Below are 25,274 nucleotides of genomic sequence, written 5' to 3' on the forward strand. Positions count from 1 at the left end.
TAAAGGAAATGTATCAAGTATTGCAAAATGGCTACCTTTAAATATGCTAACCTTTAAAAAGCCTTACATTTCAAATGTAAATGTACGAATTATCAGCTAAATGTACCTAAAGTATGTAGTAAGTAAAATAACCTATTTTGCTGCAGGATGGCTCCTGTCAGTGTTATATAATCACCATATTCTGTTATTAGATTATTATTATACCAGTTTTTACAGTAGCTGGTGGAGGTGGAGTTCATTTTAACTATTTTCTATACTGTTTTTTTTTTTATTTCTAACCGTGCATATTTTTTTTATTAACTAATCATATTTTGGATATAAAATATAGGCTACATTTTGTATAGTAACCAATAACTAAATGTAGTGAGGTAAAAAATATTTGATAAATGAATGGTGAAAAATGTGCAATATCTGCTTCTGAAATAAGTATGGCAAAGTAGAATAAAGTAGGCTACATACCTCAAAACAGCAGGCTACTTGAGTAAATGTACTTACATTACCCCCCTACTATTCACCATAGGCGCCGATACCGTGGGTGCTCCGGAGCTCGAGCACCCTCGGAAAATACTGAGCACCCACGTGTGCCAGACTACCAGTAGGCTACATTCATTTAAAACTAAACACTGCAGTTGGTGCTAAGTGGAGAGTCTGTCATAGTGTGATTGTTTATGTCGGTGGCATTGATTCTTAATTTCCCACGAAGCTGCTCGCGGTTACATGTCAGTTAATCTTTTCATCTCCAATCCATCTGTATTTGTGAGAAGTGGCGCTGTCCTGAGTTGAAAGCCTACTTTACGGCTTTATTATCGAGTTAATAGGCGTGTGTTCGCGTCGGCCGCTGTCCATTTCCTAAGGTTCTGAAATGCAAAATAATTTCGACTACTTTAGTTTTTTTTAAAGGGCGTGCGCCTGTGAGCAACCACGCAGGAAAATATAAATCGGCGCCTATGATTCAAACAGTTGTAGGGCAAGTGTCTAAACAGCCTGCAAGCATATGAGTCGGTACCTGCGATACTGTAGGCTACGTCACTATCGTCGAGGCACCTGCAAGCATAGACAGTGTCCGTGTCCATTCTGCCTCTACGCGCGCGCGCGTGCACTATATATACAGCCGTTGTTTTCTGCTCGAGCGGCTGTAGCTAATCTTCGAGTCAGCGCGGAGGGAAGAGTGCTTAGTCCTCCAGCTGGACAACATCAGGATGTCTGCGGAAAGATTTGAGAAAAAGAAGACGATAGACCTGAGGAAGAAGCACATTGGGTAAGATTCTGCGGTTATATTACACCACAAAGACAATAGCAGCTTCACAACTCAATATTTGACTGAAAACAGAATAGCCTCCTGTAAACTTTGCAAGTTTGTTACTGTATCTACACACTTCTCCTAGAGGCGCAGCATGCAATGGTTGAAAAAAATTTTAACCAAAATTTCAAGAATTTGTTCCACAACAAACCAAATATTAGGCTATCTATTTCGTAAATGAATTGTATTTATGAATTAGTTTATGTATTTGTAGCTATATAGCTATGTAATTCTACAATCTAAATGCAATTGGAATTTGTGTGGATCACATTGTATTATAGCTTATTTTTGGTTTGCTTTGCTGTTGGTTACTTTTACATTTTGCTGTTGTTCCCAAAAGTGTTCGAACTATACCGTGGCCTTCGGGGGAGCCCACTTTTTTTCCACGCGGAGGGGGTGGGGGGGGGGGGGTCGTGCGCTTGCAACTTACAATGACTTACAAAGATACATAACAGCTTCAAGTGTATGCACTATACAGGATTTACCCTATCATACTTTATCGACAGGAATAGATAGGGCAAACAGCCACCCACAAATATATAAACAATAAGAAGAATACCAGAATTCCTCCGTTCAATTAGACCATAGCGACGCACCCCAAGCTTCCATCCTTAACAAACAGCCATGTATATAGGCTCTTCCAGGCTCTCCACTGCTGGCTGTTCCAATTTAACGGGAGAGAGGAGCGAGAGGGGTTAGGATCATCTTCAGCCAGAGAGGACATTATTTCTTCAGCTTCTTCTTGCGTTGTCACCCCGGTGGGAGGTGTGCTAAGTGGGCTTGCAGCAGGTGAATTAGTCGTGCTATTAACGTCATCGCTACACAGTTTCTTAGTAAAACCAAAATTAATTAAACTGCCTTGTTTTCTTTTTGCCATGGCTATATGATGCTTACTGCAGAATGGATTTCAAGGACTTTGCGCACCGATTAATGGCCTCCAATGTTTATATTTTTTCTACGAATCTTTGAGTTAACATGTAGCCTACTAAACATGAGTTGGATTTGCACCGCAGCGCCGCCACGCCTTGATGCTCATAACAAGAATAACATGTATAGTTTTCTTTATTGAAGTGAATTGGGTTTAAATCACCATCACGCATGAATTATATTTTTGCAGTTTTACACATTATAATTCACGATGATCACATTACACAAAACTGAAATTGCACGTCAAAATGACACATTGTCAATATTTTTAGAGACCCCCCAAAATTTCACAAATCACGTTTTCAGGGGAGCCCATGTCTTATTAAGGGGAGCCGAGCTCCCCCTAGCTCCCCCGTAGTTCGCACCCTGGTTCCCATGATTCTTTGAATTAATATTTTCCACTGTAGAACACATGTTAAACGAGGTTGAAGCGCACACTTTGGGCATATGGAAATATTAATATTACCTCCTCTGCAGGCCATCTTGTAAGATTTTCTTCAGCCATGACCCTATCAAGATTGTACAAGCCAAAGGCCAGTACATGTATGATGAAAAAGGACAGCGCTACTTGGATTGCATCAACAATGTGGCTCATGGTAAACACACACAAGCAAACACACAAAAATATGTACATTAGATTTATTTGTATCAGTGGTGGAAGAAGTATTCAGATCCTTTACCATGGGCGATTTTAGACCCTTTTAGGGGGGCTCAAGCCCCTCTAAATTTCATCTCAGCCCCCCTAAACATATATTTTTTTAATAAATTTTAGTGCTTCAAGTGAGATTTTGTGAACTTGTCTGTTAGTGACAGAGGTCAAACAATTACCTTTAACAGAAATGTAGTTTTGGCCAATTGGAGGAGTCTCTATCTGATCTGTCAGAGGGAGAGCAGGAGACGGTTGGAAAGTTTAACGTTGGTAGTCCCCAGAGAAGAAGTTGGTAATTTCATGGCGCAGATTAGAAGCCAAATTGAAACGTAAGAAACTAAAATTGCTGAATGTTAGTATATTGTGTGAAATTGGTCGTTATTACTGTGACTTATAAAGTCTCAGGTTTAGTTCCATCCAGAGGTTAAATTGGGAGCGCACTGGAGCGCAGCTCCGCCACCTCAGGTCCACAACACACCCTGCTGGAGCTCAGCTCGGTCTCCTTCAGCATCACGGTACTCTGTGTTTCAAACGGGGCTCTGTGTCTGTCAGAAGGTCTGAGATCTACCGTATCAGCAGAGCAATCACGTAATGCACAGCAGGCTACGGTGCAGGTGGATTATTTTCTAAAATATAGTGACTTTATTCTCGTAATAGCCTATTATAACTTTATTTTTTTCACAAAATATCACGACTCCTCCAAATCTCAGAGAGCACAGATGGGATGAGTTATATTTTGAATATGCACAAAGTTTTGGACATGAGCTGAAATCTTGCTCAAACATCTGAAATATTACAGTCCAGAGGTTTATTAATAAATTCAATGAATAATGTATCACTGTGGTGAATAATTGTCATATGCACATTTACGGAGGTTACTTCCCCAGCAAAAGATGCAAAAGAGGGAAGAATATATGATGCCTAAGCTACATGTGTGCTGACTCAGATATAATTAGAAAAGTTGATCTAAAGGAGAATAAATAGATGAAAGCAATAGAGAATGCCTGACAGCCTTACTGCAATATTTTCCATTATGTTTTTATATTTGGATTGTAGCCTAATGTTTCCCTTTACACAAAGATATTTCAGGCATATTTATTCAGAAAAAGGTAGAAATAGGTGCATTAAAATTCACCAAAATGCAGGAAATGAAGTGTTTAATGTTAAAAAAAATTGTTGTTAACGCTTTGCAAGGCACTGTATCCGTGTCACATTCTCATTAGGGGCTGAGCCCCCCTAAAGGTCTGATCCTAGAGTCGCCCCTGTCCTTCACTTAAGTAAAAGTGCTCAGTTACAAGTAAAGGTCCTGCATTGGAAATGTTACTTAAAGTACTCATATTATGCTTTTTCCCTTTCCTTTATTGTGTTATGTATCTTTTTTTTGTGCACGTTATAGGTTTACAAAGTGAAAAAGCCCAAAGTCCACACCAAAGGCACTTACCATCTCCAACAGAAAACACTGTTCACAAACTGCTCCAAACAGCTCTATTGTAGTCCAGCCTTTACTTCAGAGACAAACGTTCATCACAACACGTGTTATAATGCTCGCCTAGCTGCTAGCGTGGCACACCCTCATACTCTGCTTCTGACTGGCTAGTAGTCCATACCTAAATATGGTGTTTTTTGAAAATTAAACCATGTAAACCTATTCTGGTACAACCTCTAAATACAATTATGAACCTGAAAATGAGCATAATATGAGCACTTTAAGTAAAAGTATGAAAGCATCATCTGGAAAATGTATTTAAAGTATTAAAAGTAAAAGTACTCATTACAGAAAAATCCTCACATTTTAGAAACTGGAAAGGATCAAAACATGTTTTGTGTGCAAAAATCTTAATTTGTAAACTAACTAGTAACTAAAGCTGTCAGATTAATGTAGTGGAGTCAAAAGTACAATATTTGTCTCTGAAATGTAGTGGAGTGGAAGTAGTGAGTGGCATGAAAAGAAAAGACTCAAGTAAAGTACAAGTACGTAAAATTTGTACTTAAATACAGCACTTGAGTAATTGTACTTTTGTATATCACTTTTATGTCATCACTTCCAACAAAATCTGCAGAAAGTAAGAGTTTTTGTCTAACATGCAGGCACACTGTGTTAGGATCCAATGTGCAATCAAACCAGATATGTTCTAGCCTATTTGAGGACTGGTTTTCACTTGCTCTACAAAGTTGTCATGTAATGTACACATAATTGGGACTGACTAAAGCTGCACTACTGCTCTGCCTGGGAGATGTCTCCTGGCCTACCACATTCACCACTCTTTAATTTCAGCATACGGCCTCCAATTATGTGCCTTCAGTATCAGCTGTCTTGGTATGTTTTGACCTCAAATTACAGTCTGAAACGTGTTTTTGTACCGAATGTGAGGTCCTGTGTGCATCTTTTCTCCCATTTCTCAGTGGGCCACTGTCACCCGGATGTGGTGAAGGCAGGAGCTCAGCAGATGGAACTACTCAACACCAACTCGAGATTCTTGCATGACAACCTTGTATCGTATGCCCAGAGGCTGCAGGCCACACTACCTGGCAAACTGGCTGTGTGCTACTTTGTGAATTCTGGGTATGTTTGCATTCCCATAACTCCTTAGACCATACACATCAAAGAGAAATACCTTAAAAGATACAAGTTTTTTTGGGTGTGGATCAGTTGTGGCTGAAAGCACAATGCAGGTAAAAAGAGACTGAGGGGTGGTTAATTGACAGATGACACTTGCGATAGATTGATGTCTTGTCTCATGTCTACTTTAATTGCTTAGCCTGAGAGACTGTCCCCGATAAGAGCAATAAAGCTCTGCAGCAAATTGCTCTGAATTTCTCCTTGGACAAGACTCCTGGGTGTCTGCATTTTCAAGTATAATATTTAAGATGATTTAGGAACAACAACAATATAAGTCAACTTAATAAAACTTTAAAGGCTAAAAGTAAAAGTTCCAGATGAACATTTCTAGGGAGTGTCTATAGTTCCAGACAAAAGAACTACAGCATTATAATATGCATGTCTCAGCCTGGACACAGGCATCCTATTACCCCTAGTTATCAAAGTGGACCAGTCTGGCGTGGTTACTTATTTATACCACTTGCTGAAGTTCTGCTGAGTGAACAGGAATTATCTTGTAATGGATAATAATGTTGTAGATAATGATCCACTCACTACCAGACTGAGTATTTATCAGTGGCACTGAAATTGGTGCCCTGAAAGAAGTTATAAAATAGACACAACAGATGTGAAGTTATCACTGCACAGGTTTTCTAACTGGCATGTGCAACAGTACAAAAGTGCACTTAGATTAGTGCAATTAGATTGCACACTGAAGACAAGGGGAAAATATATACTATTTTATTCCACCTCAAGGAAATGCTATAGCAACCAGCAATATTATAGACAATATTGAACTTCCAACATTGTGGCAACAGTTTGGGTAAGACCCTTTCAACATGACAATGCACCTGTGGTCTATAACATTTCTGCGTTTGGTGTGGAAGAACTTGACTGGCCTGCACAGATCCCTGACCTAAACCCCATCTAAAACCTAAGAGATGAACTAGATCACCTTGCAAATGTTCTTGAGGTTGAATGGGAGAAAAATCCTAGAGCCACATTCTAAAAATCACGTGGAAAGCCTTCCCACTTCTGGCTGTTTAGTGTAGAAAGAAACTAGTCAATGTGGGAGCCATGTATTCACTCTCAGGTTGCCAGATTTGCATTTTGCAATTATTTGTCCAACGTACAAAACTGGTATTGTCGTACTAACAAGTCTACTATTCTCATACTATCATACTGTATGAACTATGGATCAAAGCAAAGCAAAATATGTTTATGCTTCAATATCTTTTCAAGATCTTCAAGCACAATTAAGCTTTGCACCCAATTACCAATATTAATAAATAATGTAGGTGTCGCCTCATATGCCCTTATAAGGGGAAGTAAAACATCAAACTGCGACTGACGTGCTAGTAACATCCATGGCTTCACCTGTGTATTTTGTGGAGACTGAGTAACTCAAGTAACCCTTGCCCCTTTGAACAGATCTGAAGCCAACGACCTGGCCCTCCGTCTAGCATGGCAGTACACAGGCCACAAAGATATCATCACTTTGGACAAGTGAGTGTTACTGCCCGGTCATTGTTCAAGAACACCTGGCACAGTGCCAGATGAGCAAAATGAGAGTATATAGATGATAATGAGTGGTGAAAGTCTTTTTTGAGAAAGAAAGAATTTTTGTATGATGGTGTATTTCCATATGGTAAAAATAGCTTCACATATCCATGTTTTGCAAACTCCACATGATATTAAACTGAATGACTTGGTCCATGGCATGTGTTTGCTTTGTTTGCAGTGCATATCACGGCCACGTCTCATCGCTCATTGACATCAGTCCGTATAAGTTCCACCAATCGTCAGATGCTGAGCAGAATCAATATGTCCATGTGGTGAGTGCTTTTTCTCCCCCTGTCTGCCTGCCTGCACACAATTAAAACACCATGACTCAACATGCGCTACTGAGCTTTGGCAGGCTACTGAGTGTTCACTCTATGTTTGTGGTGGATAAGAAAAGAAGACACAGAAGAATAAAATATAAGTATTATTTGACAATTTCAGCAGGGCAAGGAGCAACCAAATTGCTTTTAAAAGGAAGGCTATTTACTGCTGGTGTCAGAGGCAAGTGTTTTAGCTTCCCCCTAAAAACACTTTTAATCCCAGAGGGCAGACAGTGGAATGGCATTGTAGTACTAACTAGTCTACTATCCTCATACTACCAGAGGACAGACAGAGGAATGGCTGAAAAGCTGAAAGGCAGATAGCCCAATCCTACAGTGTAAAAACTACTGCTGGCTTTATTTCCTTTAGTTAAAAGGGTGAGGCACACATTAGTGATTTAAATTCTCCAAATGCATGCACCTGTCACTCAATCTGTATCTAACAAGTGCCTTTAGAATGAGGCAGAACAGGATGGTTATGGCCTGGGTGCAGAACCAGACATTTGCATCACAGTAAGCCATAGCTGAGATTCTTGTGCTACTTTTCCAGCTCCTCAGTTGAATCATAAGCAAATTATATTTCTGCAATATCTATATTTAAATTATTGTTTGATGTTTGTGAAATGAGTTTCTGTTTTGCTATTAGGTGTTTAATTAACCTACGTTGAACTTTTGTTTGTTTGTTGATATGCCATGTTCAACTAACTAACAAAACAGGGGGCATGGCATATGTAAGATGAGAGCATTTATCCAACAAGACAGGTATAATAAAACATGCTATGCATGTATATACAGTATATGTACATGTATATATAATATGCTTGTGAATTTCCCCTCGTGGATAAATAAAGGCATCATTCTTCTTCTCCTTTCTTCTTCTTCTTCTTCTTCTTCTTCTTCTTCTTCTTCTTCTTCTTCTTCTTCTTCTTCTTCTATTAAGTTGCATTACTGGAATTGTAGGATTCTTACTATAGACAACAATTCAGGATATCTGTGACCAGACAAGCTACAAACATGCAAAGTCCTTACTGCATTGGGTTGCACACTTCTGTGCATTCTGCTTTGTTCCTTGGTGTAGTTTGACATAGCAACTTGTGGAATACCCAGCTATAGTGTTACATGCCAAACGTGGCAAGTCAGTCTGTTTCGCCAACTTGAATATTTTATTCATGATCATAGACGCTAAGCAATCAAGCTGGGGTTCGCTTTGAGTTTATCTGCCTCTTTTTTTTTTTTGTGAATGTGCTACACACTATGATGCAGCCATTGCCAGAGAATCTGCTTTCGTATACATCTCAACGTCTTGCCCCCTACACAGGCTCCCAGCCCAGATGTTTACAGAGGCAAATACAGAGGGGAGCACCCGGACCCTGCCACAGCATATGCAGATGAAGTCAAAGATATGGTACACAGAGTCCATAAAAAAGGAGGCAAGGTACAGTTTGTGTTTGATATTGTTGTGTTACCAGAATGCTCAAAGTGAGGTGCAGAAATAACCTCAGAAATGTCTAACATATGATTACACATTTGGTTTTGTCTTTAAAGAATGACTCTTTTTTTTTTTTTTTTTTTTTTTTTTTTAAGGAAATGGCCCTGAATTACAAAAAAATGCATATGCAATGTGGAAGTTGCCTTCTTTTCGCCTTTTTACTTACGAATACTCATTTCCACCTTTCCCATTTTCTTTCCTTTTCTCACAATTCTCAGGTTCAGGCCAAGCACTCTGGCTTTTAGGGTCAAATCCCAGACCACAAGAACACGTGTAAGGGACTCTTATGCCTAAATTCCACACGCATGCTTGTCCCAGAAGCGTCTCTCCGCTATGCTCCGCTAAAAGTACGCGCTAGGTCTGAGTGATTTTGAGGAAGCCACGGGCAAAACACAGGCTGGAAAGGAGGTGGATCAGCTAGAGCATCCGGTCCATTTTCAAAATAAACACCCTGGGCAGATTCCTGATCGTATATCACATCACTACTCTATTTTCACAACTAAAACAGCCATAAATCCTTGATCCATGTCATTCATAACTGGAATAAATGGAAGAAACCATTTCATCATGTAGACTACTTACTTTAATGGTAGAAACACAAATATTCAAGAAAAATCACCAAACCAACTAAATCTGCAAGCAAAACGCTCTCCTTCTGAACGCCCCCAGTGTATGACACACGGCGGAGAACGGAACAAAACCACTGCGTAGCCAGAACGCAGAGCATCTGCGTCTGGTGGAATCCCCCGGTAAGTGTCAAGGCTTGTTGGCAACCCAATCCTGCTTCCAGTGGCGCGAGGGACGAGATTCCGCCCAGGGATTGTAAAAATAATACAGCTTCCCATGTATGTTTGTGCAGATATGCATCTACAGGAGGAAACCAAAACCAACAATGACTGGAGAGATACATGAATGTGATGTAGGGCCCTATCGTGCACTCAGCGCAATTGACTTTGTACACCGACGCATGTATCATTCCTATTTTGCAACCGACGCAGAGCGGACTTTTCCCTCCACAGAAGCACGTCGGTAAATTAGGGAATGTATTTGCGCTCCCGGGGCGGTTCATCGAAAAGAGGAGGCGTGTTCAGGCGCAAACGTTTCCTGGTGCTATTGTGCAGTTTCAGAAAACAATTCCGCCACAGACCAGGAAAAACCAGGTCTAAAGTCAGTGGCACTAGTCTAAAGTCAGTGGCACTAGTCTAAAGTCAGTGGCACTAGTCTAAAGTCAGTGGCACTAGTCTAAAGTCAGTGGCGCTAGTCTAAAGTCAGTGGCGCTAGTCTAAAGTCAGTGGTGCGTTATTCACATGCTATTTTAGGGGCGCATGCTTGGCCATAATGTAGCGTGCGCACAACGCGCGTACACTTTTCTTCTCTCATCTACACGGACGCAGCAGTTCCCATTTTTGAAAACCATACATAATTACAAGGAAACATATTACTGAAAATGCGCTTCAGGTGTTTGGATAGATCAGGAGGCATTTTACAGTACAGTCCTCAAAAAGTCGCAGCATTCTTTGTGGCTTGTTGTGTTTTACACAACATTCCCATGAATCATGGGTGTTGATGACATAAATGAGGAAATATTAGAGGACTAAAAGGAGACGCGATGTTGAACTACGGCGGGATTGGACACTCCGGCAGGATCTGGTCCGGGAGTGGCAATACGCTCCTGGTTGGGCGTGTGGACGGAGATGGAGTGGGGGGAGGAGGAAGGGGCACAACAGGAGCAGGTTTGGAGGCCCACGCTCCATGGCTGCAGCAATCCTCTCCAGACGTGAGAGTCTGCATCCCGGACAGCTCCCGCAGGCGTGCACCAGGCGAAACCGCCCTCATAATAGCAATCCGTCATGGAACAAGCGCGCCTGCTCTTAAAGGGAATGTTAGATGACGCTCTGATTTGTTTATTGCACGTTACGCCCAAACCACACCTAGCTACTTCAGACCAACCCATTTTAGATTTGCGTCGAGCGCAAGACTCATTTATCCCGCCGGTATAATAGCAACAGCGGCCGAGATCCGCCCACAAAGCTACTTGCGTTTCACGTTTGATACTTGCGTTTCATATCGCTAAAATAGGGCCCTAAATGTTGTATCCTACTGATCTTATAAAATACACAACTGTGTACTTTTTTCAAGTGAATACACTGGCGATTTGTTTTGGACTCCATGGTGACCTTCAGTAACATTCATTTCTGTCCCAACTCTTGTTTGTTCACTGCCAACTGAAAAGTGAAACAGCACACTTATGGAAAAGTGAGATCTACAGGTCAAAGATGCCAGAACTCCTCCTCTTTTCCAGTTTATCAGTGTGGCTTTAGAATGGTAGACCTTATGTTTTTATCTCTTGTGCAGATTGCTGCTTTTATTGCTGAGTCCTTGCAGAGTTGTGGCGGGCAGGTCATTCCCCCCCAGGGATACTTCCAACAAGTGGCACAGTATGTACCCAAGCTAATGCAGAGATTGTTTCATGCTCATACTTTTTTTTTTCATACTTTTTTTTTATACTTTTTTTTTTCCTGAATCATCTAGTGAATGAGTAACTAAGTTGAGTTTATCTCTACACCCATGGATTTTTCTGCCCCTCTACAGACATGTCCGCGAGGCAGGGGGCATTTTCATCGCTGATGAAGTCCAAGTGGGCTTTGGCCGTGTTGGCACCCACTTCTGGGCCTTCCAGCTTCAGGGAGAGGACTTTGTGCCTGACATTGTCACGATGGGAAAGCCTATTGGCAATGGCCACCCCATGTCGTGTGTGGTCACGACCAAAGAGGTGGCAGAGGCCTTCATGTCATCTGGAATGGAGTATTTCAATACAGTAAGCATTACATAGAATAATGAAGAACTGTGCAAATAATATAATAAAAAGTCAATTTTCTTTTGTACCATCCTTCTGCAAACATTTTTGAATATATATATATATTATACAGTATATATTATATTTCAATATATCATTTTTGAATTATGTAGTAGTAGCAGTAGTAGTGTATGTATTAAGATCTACAAAAATTAGAAAGGGATTTTGCAGAGAACACAAGAAAAGGCTCTGACCTGACCCTCATTCTTGACAAGACAATCTTGTCTATACTTGCCAAGCGTATGGACATCTGTTTTCCACATTATGGGGGGAAATACATTCCATCTCTGCCTGGTTTTCTTTTTGCACTTATTTCCTGTGAAAGGAGAATAGTTTGGATAATAAAACAAATGAAGGAGTTTTCTCTTTCATGACTAATGTATTTTCAGCCAGTTTGCAGTTTGGATCTTTTCCATTCACATTCTGAAAATAGTTGAGTTGAATGTGTTGGAGCAATTATTTGTCAGTTTAGCATGGACAAAAATATGCTGACTCTGTGGCATTGTAAGTCTGTTGTATATTTAATGCATCAAATTGTCTCATGGCTCTGTCCTCAGTATACAGGTTTTCACAAGCAGCTGATTTCCTCGGTGGTGTGATGGTAACCTTGGTGTAATCTTTCGTCTGTGTGTGTTTTAAATTTCTCAGTTTGGCGGTAACCCAGTGTCGTGTGCCATCGGTATGGCCGTCCTAGATGTGATTGTGAAAGAGGATCTCCAGGGTAATGCACTGCGTGTGGGCCGATACCTGACCAATCTGCTGGAAAAGCAGAAAGAGAAGCATCCACTGGTTGGTGATATCAGGTAAGCAAACACAAGCACACAGTGACCGTATGTGACAACAGGTGATTACTTCTGTATAGATATTCCAGAACACTGCTGATTATATCTGACACAGATAATACCACAATATGTATGTCATGTTTCTATAATCCCTGGACCAACATGTATTTCAGTGACTCCACACTGAAACATAATTTTGGCATCCGATGTTCTTGCAGTGACACATTTGTGTCAGTGATTGTCTGTTAAACATTGTGGTTACTCTGTAACATATCTACCTAGGGCTTACAGCTGCCATTATGATCGAACAAACTGCTACTGAAAATTTGTCACTATTGTAAAGATAAATATTATGAAAAAGCGGTAGATTATAATTTAAAAGGCTCAATTTGGTGTATATTACCATGCTCCAGAACATGTTTTGGTCAAATCACTTTCTGTGCAAGACTTGTAACATTTCTGAGAAGTAGGCTGAGGTCAGAGATGACTAAACCCAAATTGCGTCACATTTTGCAGGGGTCGTGGCCTCTTTGTTGGGTTGGAGCTTGTGAAAGACAGGCTGAAGCTCACTCCTGCTACAGCAGAAGCCCAAGAAGTCATATATAGGTAAGTGTACGTGTGAGAACCAAGTGTTTGATGTCATATTGATGATGAAAGAAATCGTATACAGCATTTAAAGTAAAGCGGCTGCTTTGATTATACTGCTCTGCAGCATTCTTTAGTCTCTGCTCTGATAACTGTAATCATGTTTTATACAACAGGCCATATCCCAAACACCAAGTTCCTCCAGTGTTATGACAGCTTTGGTACACCGTGAAGAAAACTTATCTCATATCACTAAAAGGCTTATCAATTTTTGGTGGGATAATAAAGTTGAATATATAATATGTATAACATTGGTAAGTGAGAACTCATTATAGCCTTCTCATTATCTAGTCATATTTCATTTATGTAGGTGTTTCATGTTCAGCTTTAGAAATCCAACTGCTGCATTATTATGCCATTTGTTGTTATAGTTAAGACATCAAACAGACTAAGTTCACACATATTGAACTTGACAATTACTACTTCCTGTTCTTTATGGTTGAAAGGGGTGTTTATTAACAGTGTAATGCACTGTTAAAATAAACTCACAGCCTCCATAGTGCATGACTGGAGTCATTTGCAAAAATAATGACGGAATTGTAATGTAACAGAACTTCATCATAATATGAGTAACCCTGACTTACCAGTACAGGATCTGACATTTGATCATGGTTCAATATCACCTCAAACAACCGATATCAGACTTTAATACAATAGGCCTTTTTTTTTTACAGCAGACATTTTGGCTCAGCAGGAAAAGCACAGGTGTAATTAATAACATTAATTAGGCTGCATCCATTGAGGTGTGAATGCTGGCTCACTGCTTCCTGGATACAGAGCAGAGCAGATCATTAGTATTAGAAGTTCCACCTGTGCTTTTTCTGCTACGAGTAGTCCGAATGTTTGCCGGGAAAATGGCATTTTAAATGACTTAACCACTTAGTCTAAATTTGTAAATTGATACAGGGTGGAGAATAATGAATATTTTCTCCCAGGCTGAAGGAACAGTACATCCTTCTTAGTGCTGACGGACCGCATCGCAATGTGCTCAAATTCAAGCCACCCATGTGCTTCACTACGGAGGACGCTGACCTGGTGGTGGAAAAAATCGACCACATTCTCACAGGTACGTCACATTTCCCCATTACTTTTTTCACTCTGTGGTGCTGTCTGGGACGGTGGTGCTGGAACACGCCGCCTTCTTTCTGATTTGTGCATTATTTAAAAGGATCACGGTGTGTGTTGGTTGCCTGCTAGCGCTGAACAAGCTCTCAATTGTGTGTGTTATTGTGTCTGTGTTTCCAGAGCTTGAGGAAGCATTGGGCTTGAAGTCGCATAACGCATTGAGTGTAGAGAATGAGAGCAATAAAAGAAAGGTAAGTGTGACTCCACTTCTTAAATTGTATCCTCTCCCAAGCATCCGAGGAAATTCAATAAACCCAAGATAGTTTTTGGACCAAAGCTGTGGTCCTATCACTTCCATAAAAGAGACAAGTTTGGAATAGACAACCACAACATGCCTAAATTGTCTTGAATTTCCAACCTTAATGATTTTCAATTCAACTACATCTCTTCATGGTTTTTATCTCAAGCTGCCAACTGATGAAAATGGACACCAGTGTCACAGCGGGTTAGCACACAACAGAGGGAGCAGTCAAGAAGTCCTCAACAAACAAACCAAACGCCTCAAGACATAACGCTGCCCACAAACAGAGTCAGAGCTGTGACATGATTTTATCTTTTACGTAGTTCAAGAACTGGGATCAAACAATGTAAAATTCAGAGGTAAGGTCATCTTTATTATCCCCGAGGAGGGACACTTTGTTGCAAAGCCAGCAGTAATGTAATCAACTGGCACACAAAAGGTTCACACAAATTATATAATGTTATTCAAGATGAAAAAAATTGTAATCTTGCAATTGTACTTCATTGTCATTATTAAAACGATTACTGCTTATATGTATCCTACAGTATGTTAAGCATCTTTGAGGACTTTGAAAAGAGTTATATAAATCTGATGTATTATGTGCCTTTGCATGCAACCTAATGAAAAATGTTTTTACATTAATAATAATACCAATAATATATTGTTTTTTGAAATTGCAGTGTCTTCTCAGGTATTTTTTAAAAACTTAGGAATCAATCCACTTGTTCAGCATAACATGTATGTAATGGTTTTAATTGGGTGCAAATAATCCCCATACTGTGCGAGCTACCATGCTACACAACCCGTATACTCTTTATCTTCATTTTTGCCAACATTCACTTTACCATGATTTTCAGGGAATTTTAATGTTAATAAACCTTAAGGTGTTATGTCAAAACATTTAATGATGTCTTAACCCTTGTGTTGTTCTTCCGTCGACCGTGCAACTTTTAGTTTTTCTGGGTCTAAAAATTTGAAACTTTTTTCCAACGTTGTCCTGTCGACACTTTTGTCGCCCCCCCCCCCATGTTGTCATTTTTTCCAAGTTTTATGTCCATTTTTTTCTTAGACTTGACGTTTTTGAAACTTTTCTGACATTTCTGTCACTTTTTTCGACGTTATTTAATCCTTTTCTTTTTCACTTGCTATAAAATTAAACACCCACAATCAATGAAAGTAGTGAACTGATCATTTATTTAACTTGTGAAGAGCATTGTACGGAACCATCCACGCTATTTTTTTGTGAAAATTTGGTTGAAAGAAACCCAAATTTCTGATGTAGAAACTTTTCGAAAATGGGTCAAATTTGACCCAAGGACAACAGGAGGGTTAATAGTGACTTGCGCATTAAAATGCAGTTTTCACTGATTATGTATAAGTATGTAATACCTGTATAGATCATTACTAATTTAGTGGTGCTCAATCTGTATTAAATAAAATACTGTATGTGATACTTTGTTGATGAATGGGGAAAACTCTGACCTCTGCTTTCTAGGAGGGTCAGCTCGAATCGGGTGCATGCAGAATATACATGACAGTGAAAACTAGCTGAACTAGCATATCTCGTTCCACTCTGCCTCAAGCAAACAAACATGGACGCTGTTTGACAAGTCTGCAATTATTTACCAATGTCCCCTATCTTAACAGACTGGATATGATTCCCAAACATTTCTTAGTTGCATTTTGGAGTCAAAGAGAGGCCCCTCCTTTAGTGCCCAGAGAAAAAGAAACGATAAAAGACCAAGATGTTCTGTCTCTGGAGGTGTAGAGTTGGCTAAAGTCCTAGGTCGTTCTCCATAATGTGGAGATGAGCAGACAAGTGGCAAGTAACCCACTTAATAGACAGTGGGAAGACTGTCATTTATTATCTCAGCAGGCAGCTCAGAACAAAGCAAAAAAAATCACCATTTCATTGTATTAATAATGTGATGTCTCTAAGTGTTGAAAATTAGCTGGCTGGCTAACACTGGCACATTTACAGAAATGTTAATGCGTGTTGTCCTTTTTATAAAATAAAAAGTAAAGTGTGACTTTTTGTCATTGAAGGTAAAATAAGAAAATGATAACCTTTACACAAAGCCAAGAGCCACTGGTAGAAATTGATGAGATGGAAGGCAGAGAGGAAAAATGATGGATGAGACTTTTTTTTTTCTTCTTTGGCATAGCTTTAAGTAATGAACGGTAGTATACCAAGGGCATTGTGCTAATAATTTCATCCTTGTATCTCAGGGTTGAAAGTACAGCACTTTATGACTGCTTTCCTGGTGGTTAAGTCCTCAACTTTTATTACTTTTAATACATAGATCCATTGTATTTTACCTCCTGATTGCATTAGGCAATGATTTACTATCAGTTTCTACCATATGTATGCTGGGATTTCCTCAAAAATACCCAAAGCATTGTTTTCTTATTTGATTATTTTTGGCCTCCTGGAACCTTAGCCATATCATCAGTGGGGTGACCTTCTCAAAAGTAATGAGACTTGCTCTCAAGTATCTAAAACTGCCTTGGATGATTTGAAACCTAGCCTAGAAACGGAGAAAACAAATAGCTGAAACTGGAGAAACATGAATAATTGTGAGCAGTCATAGTAATGAGCAATTTCAACATGTTACATTTAATGCGCGTCTCCACAAAAAAAAAGGTGCCGTGCCACAACCAATTACCTATTGTCAACAGATGGTGTTTTTAGCATACTTAGCATCTTACACTTTGTGTAATGGGGTGTACTACACGCACTGCTTAACCAAATAGTAACCGCTATGCAGAACTGTGAGATGGGGTGGATTATGATCTTAGGTAAAAAAAAAAAAAAAATTGCAGACTAGAAAAACACAGTCCTTGGTAATTTATTTCTAATGTGACATTTTAACAAGAAGATAAGAAATAAGAAGCAGTAACCATAATAAAACACCTGCTTTTATGTTGCTTCCTTTTCCCCTCACAAGCTGGGTCCGAACAGCACCCAATAACTGTTGCACTCTGGATGGATAACCATGACTAATGTATCTATGTAATCCCATTAGTGTCAAGACTCAGAATTGAGGGTCAGTACTGTCCAATGCGGTCGTACACTGCAGTACAATGTGGCAATGGAAACACTACTGCCTGGTAGATCTAGGACGCCACCTTCTGGAGGGCAAATTACACACATACATATAACCAGCATGGCTCTTGTTGATACATTGATGTAGAAAATAACTCTCGACAACAGTATATACATAGGAAGACTGCAAGGAGCTCTGAAAAGAAGATTTATTTCACATCCTTGTACAAAAATGCAACTGCGACAAGTTCAAAGCTTTGTCAATGATTTTGTTTTACAAAAACGTACAACTTCAACATTATCCAGACTCCCCTCGAACAGATTCACGCAGTCCTAATCCTGATTCCAAACCAGTGGCTCCATACCAACAGTGTTCAGTAACTTGTTACTTTTTTTTTCCTCCAGGGGCTTGGAAAATGTCCACCTGCTTCATGGCACTTGAAGTTTTTTTTTTGGTAAAATCTGAAATTAAATTTCAGTTTTTGCAACAAATGCACTGTACTGAGGGGTTCCTGGATATTGTAGTTGTATCAAGAAAACATGAAAAAAAAAGTGTCATAATCATGTGCCTGTAACTGATGTGCTGCATCAGTTTGTATGGAAGCTTTGAGAGAAGGAGAGGAAAGGAAGTCACTGAACACCAATGAGACAGAGCCAGCGCAAGACTGTCGGCCTAATTTTTTGAGCAAGGTCTGTGCGTTCAGTCCTTGATGGTTGTTGGTTATGCCAAAGGTTGCGTTTATCAATCCGATTTGAGTTGGGCCCCCATTTGATGTCCATCCAAGCCATTTAAGTGTGATCTTTCTGTTTTTAGCCCATGAGGTATCCTCTGGAAAGACAAAATATTAATTTAAGACACTGTGAATCAACAAATGTCAGTTCAGAGTAGTAGAATTGCAGACTATCATTTACTATTAAGTCAATCTAACTTTGTAAGACAGACTGGTGTTTAAATAAAAAAAATTTTTCATGAGAAACAAACTTAGACTTACGGCAGCTTCATGCGCATGAACACTCTGGCCATGAAAAAGCTGAGGAGAACGCTGACAAAACCGATGAAGAGCAACAGGAAGCGGTTGAGTTTGGGAATGTTTGGTGCATTGGAGCGGTCCAGGATTATAAAGCCCAGGCCTCCCATTGTGAAGAGGAAACTGGAAGCCAGTCCTTCCATAATGTACTGCCCATTTACTCTGGAAAAACAAAAAAACATTTGTTATGTTTACATAAGCTATGCATTATTTAGTGTGACGTTAAATATGAAGTGACCATCACCAACTGGCTCCTTGCTTTAGCTGGCGTTTGTTGTTTGGAGTGACATACCTGTATGCCAAAAAGGCCACTGGCCGCTGGTGTCCATGCTCATCAGTCATTGAACCTACACTGGGTGGCTCTACAATCACATCGTAGATGATACCTATAATGTGGGGCAAGATTGAGTAGGAACCATCAGACCATAACGTTAGAAAAGTCTGAGCAGCGTTACAGCGCATTAATCAGCTGATCGTGTTAAACAGAGATAACGTTACAAAATCTGATTGGAAAAACAATTATATTTCCATTAACGTTACTGCAGAGTGTGAAAAATACCAGTTTCATAGACTACAAAACAGACCAGGATGCATCCTGGTGCTATCTTAACTGCAAAGTTAGCCTAACTCACGGTCTAGTCCATTATGTTAACCTTAGTTAAAGCTAGCAAGCTCTTTTACAAATGTAACAAAAGCCTTCAATATCTGGCATTATTTCAACCGCACACGCATGAGCTTTAACCTTATTTTATCAAATGCTGACACTATGTATATCCAACGCTAACAAGCTAGCATTTACGTTAGCTTAGCAGATCATTTTACCTCCTGTGATAAGAAAGTAGGACACGATAACGACCGCATACACAGTCATAGCCGACGGCATATGCAGCCACGACGGTTTCTTCAGTTTTACATTTGGGCATTCCAGCACTGCAAACGGCATACTGTATAATGTCTCCATGTTTTATAAAGATATCGCCTATCACTACAGAACAACTGCTGCCGCTGGCCAAGATCCGTCTGCGCAGCTCGGCAGCTCCTATGTTGACGTGTCCCGGAAGTACATTTTTTTACCGTTTCAACAAAACGTTTGAATACATAATTTAATTTTATATTTTTTTTTAATTCTGCGATTTTAGTGTGATGTGCCCCCTTTTAAGAAAAATATGTTCCTAATACTTACACAAACCTCACGGCATATGCTTTAACAAATTTGATTTTGGCCAACAACACGTCTGGCAAGGACGATGCGTGACGCGCACTTAAAGCGACAGTAATTAATTGTTTGGAAAACATGTCAAATTGCTTTATAACCCATAGACGCATTATTTACGGTCTTCTTCTGATGTGGTGTAAGCTATTTTATTAATATTGACATTACTATGAAAGTAGTGGTATAAGAAGTGTTTTATTTTACATTACACATTAAGATGGTATTGAGTTGCCTCTTAAAAAAATATTTAACTTGTTCACGTTTGTTTTCCTTGTTAGCCGCATGTCTATTTCTGTGCATGTACTTGAGAGCAACAAAAAGCCGGAATCAAATTCATTGTGTTCACACTTATTTGGCAATTAAAGCTGATTCTGATTACGCTTTTGAGAAAATATAAGTCGGGCTGTTATTGTGGAAGGTAGAAACGGAAGTAAAGATGTATGCGCTTTGTATAATCTGTTTTAGACTGCAAAAATAGTCTATTACATTTAGTTTATGGTCTCAGTATAGAAGCAATCGAAATTATTTTACATACATACACACACACACAATATAGAAAGAAAACCACGGAATGAGAAAAACAAAACAAAAAAATATTAGGAGGTAGTGTTACATATACTAGGGAAATTAAGACCCGTTTAAAATTTAAAACCTCAAACAATACTTGAGCGAATTCAAGACTTTTAAAGACCCTGCGATAAGCCTGGTTTATTTAAGCCAAATCAGTTTTCAATCTTCCCAAAATCACGTGTAAAAAATATTTGATAGGATGGTGCATTAAGGAACACATTCAAACAAGAACTGTCCTTTTAAGAAATTAAATTTAGAAAGAACAAGTCTTTGCCATTTGTTTTCTTGCACATTACAATGTTAAGGTTGTCAAAAACCCTTTATGAAACTAATATAATCTTTGTAAACCATATTGTTTTGGGCTGAATGTTAAGAGAATTTTAAGATCCTTAATGTTTTAAAAATGGTAGTTTTGGAATTTGTTCAACAGCCTATCTGCAATAAACCTTAATTTATCAGGACAATGTTTTCACAGTTCAGACACTCCCATAGATAGTCCTCCCCTTTCAATTAAATGCACCAAGACATTGCAAATCACAACAGAAAATGGATTTGTCATTTTTTATTGTGGCCATACAAATACATTTTACTTCGATTTCTGGCTCTGAGCCTGAGCCTTGAGCACCTTGACGACGATCTTTTGCTCCTCAATCAGGAAAGCACGCTTGATCCTGAGAATAAAAGCAAGAGACAGTTACTAGACATAATGCATTAGCCATTCAAAACTCACAACTTCAGAGACTAAACTCGTTCCATTTTCCATGTTTGATTAAAAGTTAAGTGTAGTCGTAGAGACAACTTGTCACTGTCTTTTACTAGCATCATTCTAGTTTCTCAGCAAGAAAATTGATGAAAAAGGGAAATGCTTCTCTTTACCTGTCACGCACACACTTGGCGCACATGGAGCCTCCGTAGGCTCTGCTGACGTGCTTCTTGGTTTTGGAGAGCCTCATCAGAACCTGAGGTCTAACAGCCCTGATCTAAAAGAAAGAACCACAATGAGACCACAGTGATACTGACCTGGAGGAATTAACATGATTACTAACAAGGAAAAGTTATCTGAAACATGTTCAAATACATGTAGACAATCTGCATGATTGAGAACAACTTTAGATTACTCAATAGAAATGACAAAAATGTTTTAGGCACCCTGAAAGATGGAGGATTTAAGCAATGCACTTTGCAAACCAAGGAAAAAGTTACAATTATGGTCCCAAACATTCAAATTTAGTGTGCAATTTCAGTGTAGCGCTTTTTTACCCAGTTATATTTCTGTATCTGCATTACTGCTAGACTATAATCAAGAAAATGTTTACTTTGGTGTGCTCTTCTTACAGGTGTAAAATACTAAGTTGTAAAAAACAGTTCACAATCAGGCTAACAAGTGGTTCTCCACAATTTGAACAGTGCTTGTTTGTGAGACCTGTCAAAGCCAACTACTCAAGGCACCAATTTCAATAAAACAGCTTTACCAGTGTAATAGTTGTATTTGAAATAGCTGTTTTTTAGCAGGTTAATTAAAAAAAAAACATCCCCGTTTACAAAATGAGCAGCAACTGCTTTCTCCATTTTGACTGGATCTTAAAATGCCACATCTGGATACCTCCAGCCTCTAAATGTATCCTTTGCCATTTATGTTGTGACACCTGGAGCTGTTTAACAAAAGATTTTAGCTCACTAAGTGCATATACAGTAAGTAAAATAACCTAGGTTTACAGAAAACAGTCCAGGTCGATTGTTTTTAACAAGAGCATGTGAACTAGCATTGTAACTATCATTGTCTATCATGCATTTCAAATGAAAAGTGCTGACAAATGCCCATAATGTTTGTAGAAAAGACCGGCACATTATCTTTGTCACTTTTCAACTTATAGTTGGGGGATATATTGCTGAATGGCTATAGGCAGTTACATTACTCCTCACTTTAACTTTCAGGATGCAAAGTGAGACAGAAAAACATGACTTCTGGTAAATTGCTTCTCCATCTGTGGCAGCTTGTGTCAGTAGCAGCTTAAGTTCATACCTTAAAAGTGACAGCTAAAGATTGTTTACCACATAACCAAGATCAGCTACTCTCATAGTTTGAGTAGTATGTATCGTTTTAGCACTATTATGCTTACAGGAGAAGGCCAGCATTTAAAGCAGGGCTCTAGAGTGCGACCAAAATTTGTAAGGGTGCGACTAAGATTTTTCCTAGGTCGCACCGGTGCACCTAACGTCCTCGCATCCGCTGCCTCTTTGCAAACAAAGCAATGTCGTTTACATCGATATGGTTTAATGTTGCGTTACATGATCCATTCCTTCCGTAAAGCCGTGCCTATGTTATGATCTCTCCTCCGTGCAGCCCCCCCCCACTCACACACGGCAACATGGAGAGACACCGCGCCGCCATTCCAAACTGCTGACATTTGTCTAGTTTTAATTGTTATTAACACAGTTCTATGTTGTTCAGTATGAGAGGGAAACCTGTATTGGTATCAGTGTTTCCGCTGGTAATTCTCTGTTATTGCGGCCGCCACCGTGAAAAACACATTAGAAGTTATTAAATGCAACTAACTTCAGTTCGTTGAGTAATAGCGTGTAATACGGAGCCTGCTGGGTCATAGTATATAAAAATGCAGCGCAGTGACGATACAGACATTTCATAGCCTACACAAGACGGGTGTAACACGCCAAAGCGCATTCAACCCGTGCTGGACCCATTCCTAATGAGTCAGCCATCACTCTGAATAGAATATGCTTCAGTCCATCGTACTCTCCCCCTATGTTTTTAAGATTTCGGCCTTTATTTTGACAGGAAAGCCGAAGACATGAAAGATGAGAGAGGGAGGAATGACATGTAGGAAAGGGCCGCAGGTCCTCTATATTTACCAACTGAGCTATCCGGGCGTCCTCTCTCTATTAATCAGTCCGTTATTGTTAAAACAAGTGAAGGAGCTATATCAGAGATATATTTTTAATATATCCTAGGCTATTTATTTCAGATAACTTTCATTTACATGTGTTGCAGCTGTATATTTTCAAACTGGTAAAAGGAAACCCTGTCTTTGCATTTTATTTTAATCACAATCAGTTTTAATAAAAGAGCATGTGAAAAGTGGCTTTGACTTAAAACTGAACATTAAGCCCACTTTGTAAAAAAAATACAGAGCTATATATCAAGTATCGCCATTCAGCGCTAATGGTGACGCGAAGAAACATTTGGGTGCACCTAAATTTTGTGCTGGTGCACCTAAATAAAAAAAGTTAGGCGCACCAGTGCAACCAAGGCAAAACGTTAGCCTGGAGCCCTGATTTAAAGTATCTAAACAGCAAGTCCAGGGAGCTGTGTAGATACTGTGGCAGCAAAGGCTTGTGTATTTACAGGCTACAGTAGGCTCATCCACACCACATATCCAGTGCCTAATCACATCCGATGCAGAATGCCAATTTAAGTTACAAATATCATTACACTTTAAGATATATATTCAGGAAAAACAAGAACTGAATGTTCTTAGTTATAAGTCTAGGAAGAACATCAACCATACCTACAGCTGATTTATTTATCGATGGCAGTATTTAATTAGACCATCCCCATGTGGGCCATACAGACATCAAACGTATGCAGATACCGAAATACAAAAAGGATTTACTTACTCCACGCAGTCTTCCTGGGCAGATGCCGCATGCAGACTTGGGAGCTTTGCCGACCTTCTTGGTGTACAGGTACACAATACGGTTACCGGGAGTCCGGGACCTGCAGAGCAGAACGGGAACCGTGATAAAGTGGTCAACTACACAACATAACTGAAGATGCAACGCTGTTTGTCAGCTTCCCAAGAAGGCGACATAACAGACACTAACGTTAGCAAGTTCACTTACAGTCTGGTTTTGTTGGAGGCCGTGTTGTAGGACAACCTACGGCGGTAAGTCAGGCGTTGCACCATCTTGAAGCTGAAAAGACAAATATTCTGATCAATTTCTGGAACATGATGCTATCACGCTATCACTGCTAGCCTAGCCGTGGTGCGGCTCAAGAATTTAGTGACACCGGCTTACACTCTAGTACACAGAACATAGGCCGAATTTAGTTGAAACGACTACTTCACTTGAGAACGATGTATATTAGTTAATTCGGTATGAACAGTTAAGTATAGTTGTTAGCTAGGGCGACTCCACAATATTCAGTTGAGTCTTTCTATAGCGGCCTTTGGGACCCAGGAACGGCATCTTTAAAATGTCTCACAGAAACAACAAACTATTATAATTGCCACATCGCTAGGAACAGACTCTTGTTCTTTCTTTTATCTTTGCTTGAAAACATTCACATTCTCTTCTAAAACGTAGGATTACAGTGGATTATAAAATCATAATGCTTCAGAGGTAAGTAGGGGGCCGCCATACCTGGTATCGCCGTAACCGGAAGAGGAAGGAGCAAGGCGGGGTATTACGGGTTAAAGTTTCTCCATGATGGCTATATCAAGACTGCTGCTCCCTGCTGGTGTTTCGTTTTTACTACACACGTATGCTCAGAAAAGAATGGAACTAATTATAGGATGTGTAATTATACGCTTGTTAAAAAGAAACGAATGTTAATGGCATTTTTATTTTATTGCATTTCCCAAAGGATTCTTTTATTTTGAAATGCAATTTTCCCTGGATTGCAACAAATTAAACACGCTGTTTTATTTAGGCCTAAAAATGTAACAAATACGGCGTTGCACATATAAAAAATGAAATATCATATATAAAACATACATAATTACAATGAACGTAGTCTATTTGAAACAATTGGCAAACATAACGCCAAATATAGGCCTATATTCAAGATTAGATAAAATGTCTTCAAAATCATCCTAAATACAATTTCACTTGAATTAGAATGGCACAAACTATTTATGTTGTTTGTAGATTGCATTTGTGTTGCAACTTTTTATTAAA

At 39.4% G+C, this 25,274-nt stretch overlaps 3 protein-coding genes across 3 annotated transcripts; 1 reads left to right on the forward strand and 2 right to left on the reverse strand.

Moving 5' to 3' along the window:
- Window positions 1-1,103: 1,103 nt before the first annotated feature.
- On the forward strand, window positions 1,104-15,948 carry etnppl (ethanolamine-phosphate phospho-lyase). The gene is made up of 13 exons (XM_039822804.1): window positions 1,104-1,258; window positions 2,705-2,823; window positions 5,280-5,439; window positions 6,907-6,981; window positions 7,217-7,310; window positions 8,677-8,793; window positions 11,203-11,285; window positions 11,440-11,665; window positions 12,353-12,507; window positions 13,003-13,092; window positions 14,067-14,197; window positions 14,377-14,447; window positions 14,664-15,948. Exons 1-13 carry the CDS (start codon window positions 1,200-1,202, stop codon window positions 14,766-14,768), a joined length of 1,485 nt encoding a protein of 494 aa, XP_039678738.1. The 5' UTR covers window positions 1,104-1,199; the 3' UTR covers window positions 14,769-15,948.
- Window positions 15,949-17,715: 1,767 nt separating this feature from the next.
- On the reverse strand, window positions 17,716-19,615 carry ostc (oligosaccharyltransferase complex subunit). Its single transcript, XM_039822805.1, has 4 exons — window positions 19,394-19,615; window positions 18,864-18,957; window positions 18,536-18,733; window positions 17,716-18,372 (listed from the first exon to the last, which is right to left on the reverse strand). The coding sequence occupies exons 1-4, from the start codon at window positions 19,530-19,532 to the stop codon at window positions 18,354-18,356; spliced, it is 450 nt and encodes a 149-aa protein (XP_039678739.1). The 5' UTR covers window positions 19,533-19,615; the 3' UTR covers window positions 17,716-18,353.
- Window positions 19,616-20,901: 1,286 nt separating this feature from the next.
- rpl34 (ribosomal protein L34) lies at window positions 20,902-24,822 on the reverse strand. The gene is made up of 5 exons (XM_039822806.1): window positions 24,738-24,822; window positions 24,216-24,287; window positions 23,991-24,090; window positions 21,231-21,334; window positions 20,902-21,025 (listed from the first exon to the last, which is right to left on the reverse strand). Exons 2-5 carry the CDS (start codon window positions 24,278-24,280, stop codon window positions 20,941-20,943), a joined length of 354 nt encoding a protein of 117 aa, XP_039678740.1. The 5' UTR covers window positions 24,281-24,287; window positions 24,738-24,822; the 3' UTR covers window positions 20,902-20,940.
- Between the last annotated feature and the right edge of the window lie 452 nt (window positions 24,823-25,274).

Source organism: Perca fluviatilis, chromosome 14, assembly GCF_010015445.1.
Source record: "Perca fluviatilis chromosome 14, GENO_Pfluv_1.0, whole genome shotgun sequence".
NCBI lineage: Eukaryota > Metazoa > Chordata > Actinopteri > Perciformes > Percidae > Perca > Perca fluviatilis.

What these genes read in the sequence shown, in the direction of transcription:
- rpl34 (XM_039822806.1), bottom strand. Translation starts at nt 24,280, where the DNA reads ATGGTGCAACGCCTGACTTACCGCCGTAGGTTGTCCTACAACACGGCC. An exon ending in GCCTCCAACAAAACCAGACT is followed by an intron (nt 24,091 to 24,215) that starts GTAAGTGAACTT and finishes TCTGCTCTGCAG; the next exon opens with GTCCCGGACTCCCGGTAACC. An exon ending in GCCCAGGAAGACTGCGTGGA is followed by an intron (nt 21,335 to 23,990) that starts GTAAGTAAATCC and finishes TCTTTCTTTTAG; the next exon opens with ATCAGGGCTGTTAGACCTCA.
- ostc (XM_039822805.1), bottom strand. Translation starts at nt 19,532, where the DNA reads ATGGAGACATTATACAGTATGCCGTTTGCAGTGCTGGAATGCCCAAAT. An exon ending in CTACTTTCTTATCACAGGAG is followed by an intron (nt 18,958 to 19,393) that starts GTAAAATGATCT and finishes CCCACATTATAG; the next exon opens with GTATCATCTACGATGTGATT. An exon ending in GTGGCCTTTTTGGCATACAG is followed by an intron (nt 18,734 to 18,863) that starts GTATGTCACTCC and finishes TTGTTTTTCCAG; the next exon opens with AGTAAATGGGCAGTACATTA.
- etnppl (XM_039822804.1), top strand. Translation starts at nt 1,200, where the DNA reads ATGTCTGCGGAAAGATTTGAGAAAAAGAAGACGATAGACCTGAGGAAG. An exon ending in CTGAGGAAGAAGCACATTGG is followed by an intron (nt 1,259 to 2,704) that starts GTAAGATTCTGC and finishes CCTCCTCTGCAG; the next exon opens with GCCATCTTGTAAGATTTTCT. An exon ending in TCCATAAAAAAGGAGGCAAG is followed by an intron (nt 8,794 to 11,202) that starts GTACAGTTTGTG and finishes TCTCTTGTGCAG; the next exon opens with ATTGCTGCTTTTATTGCTGA.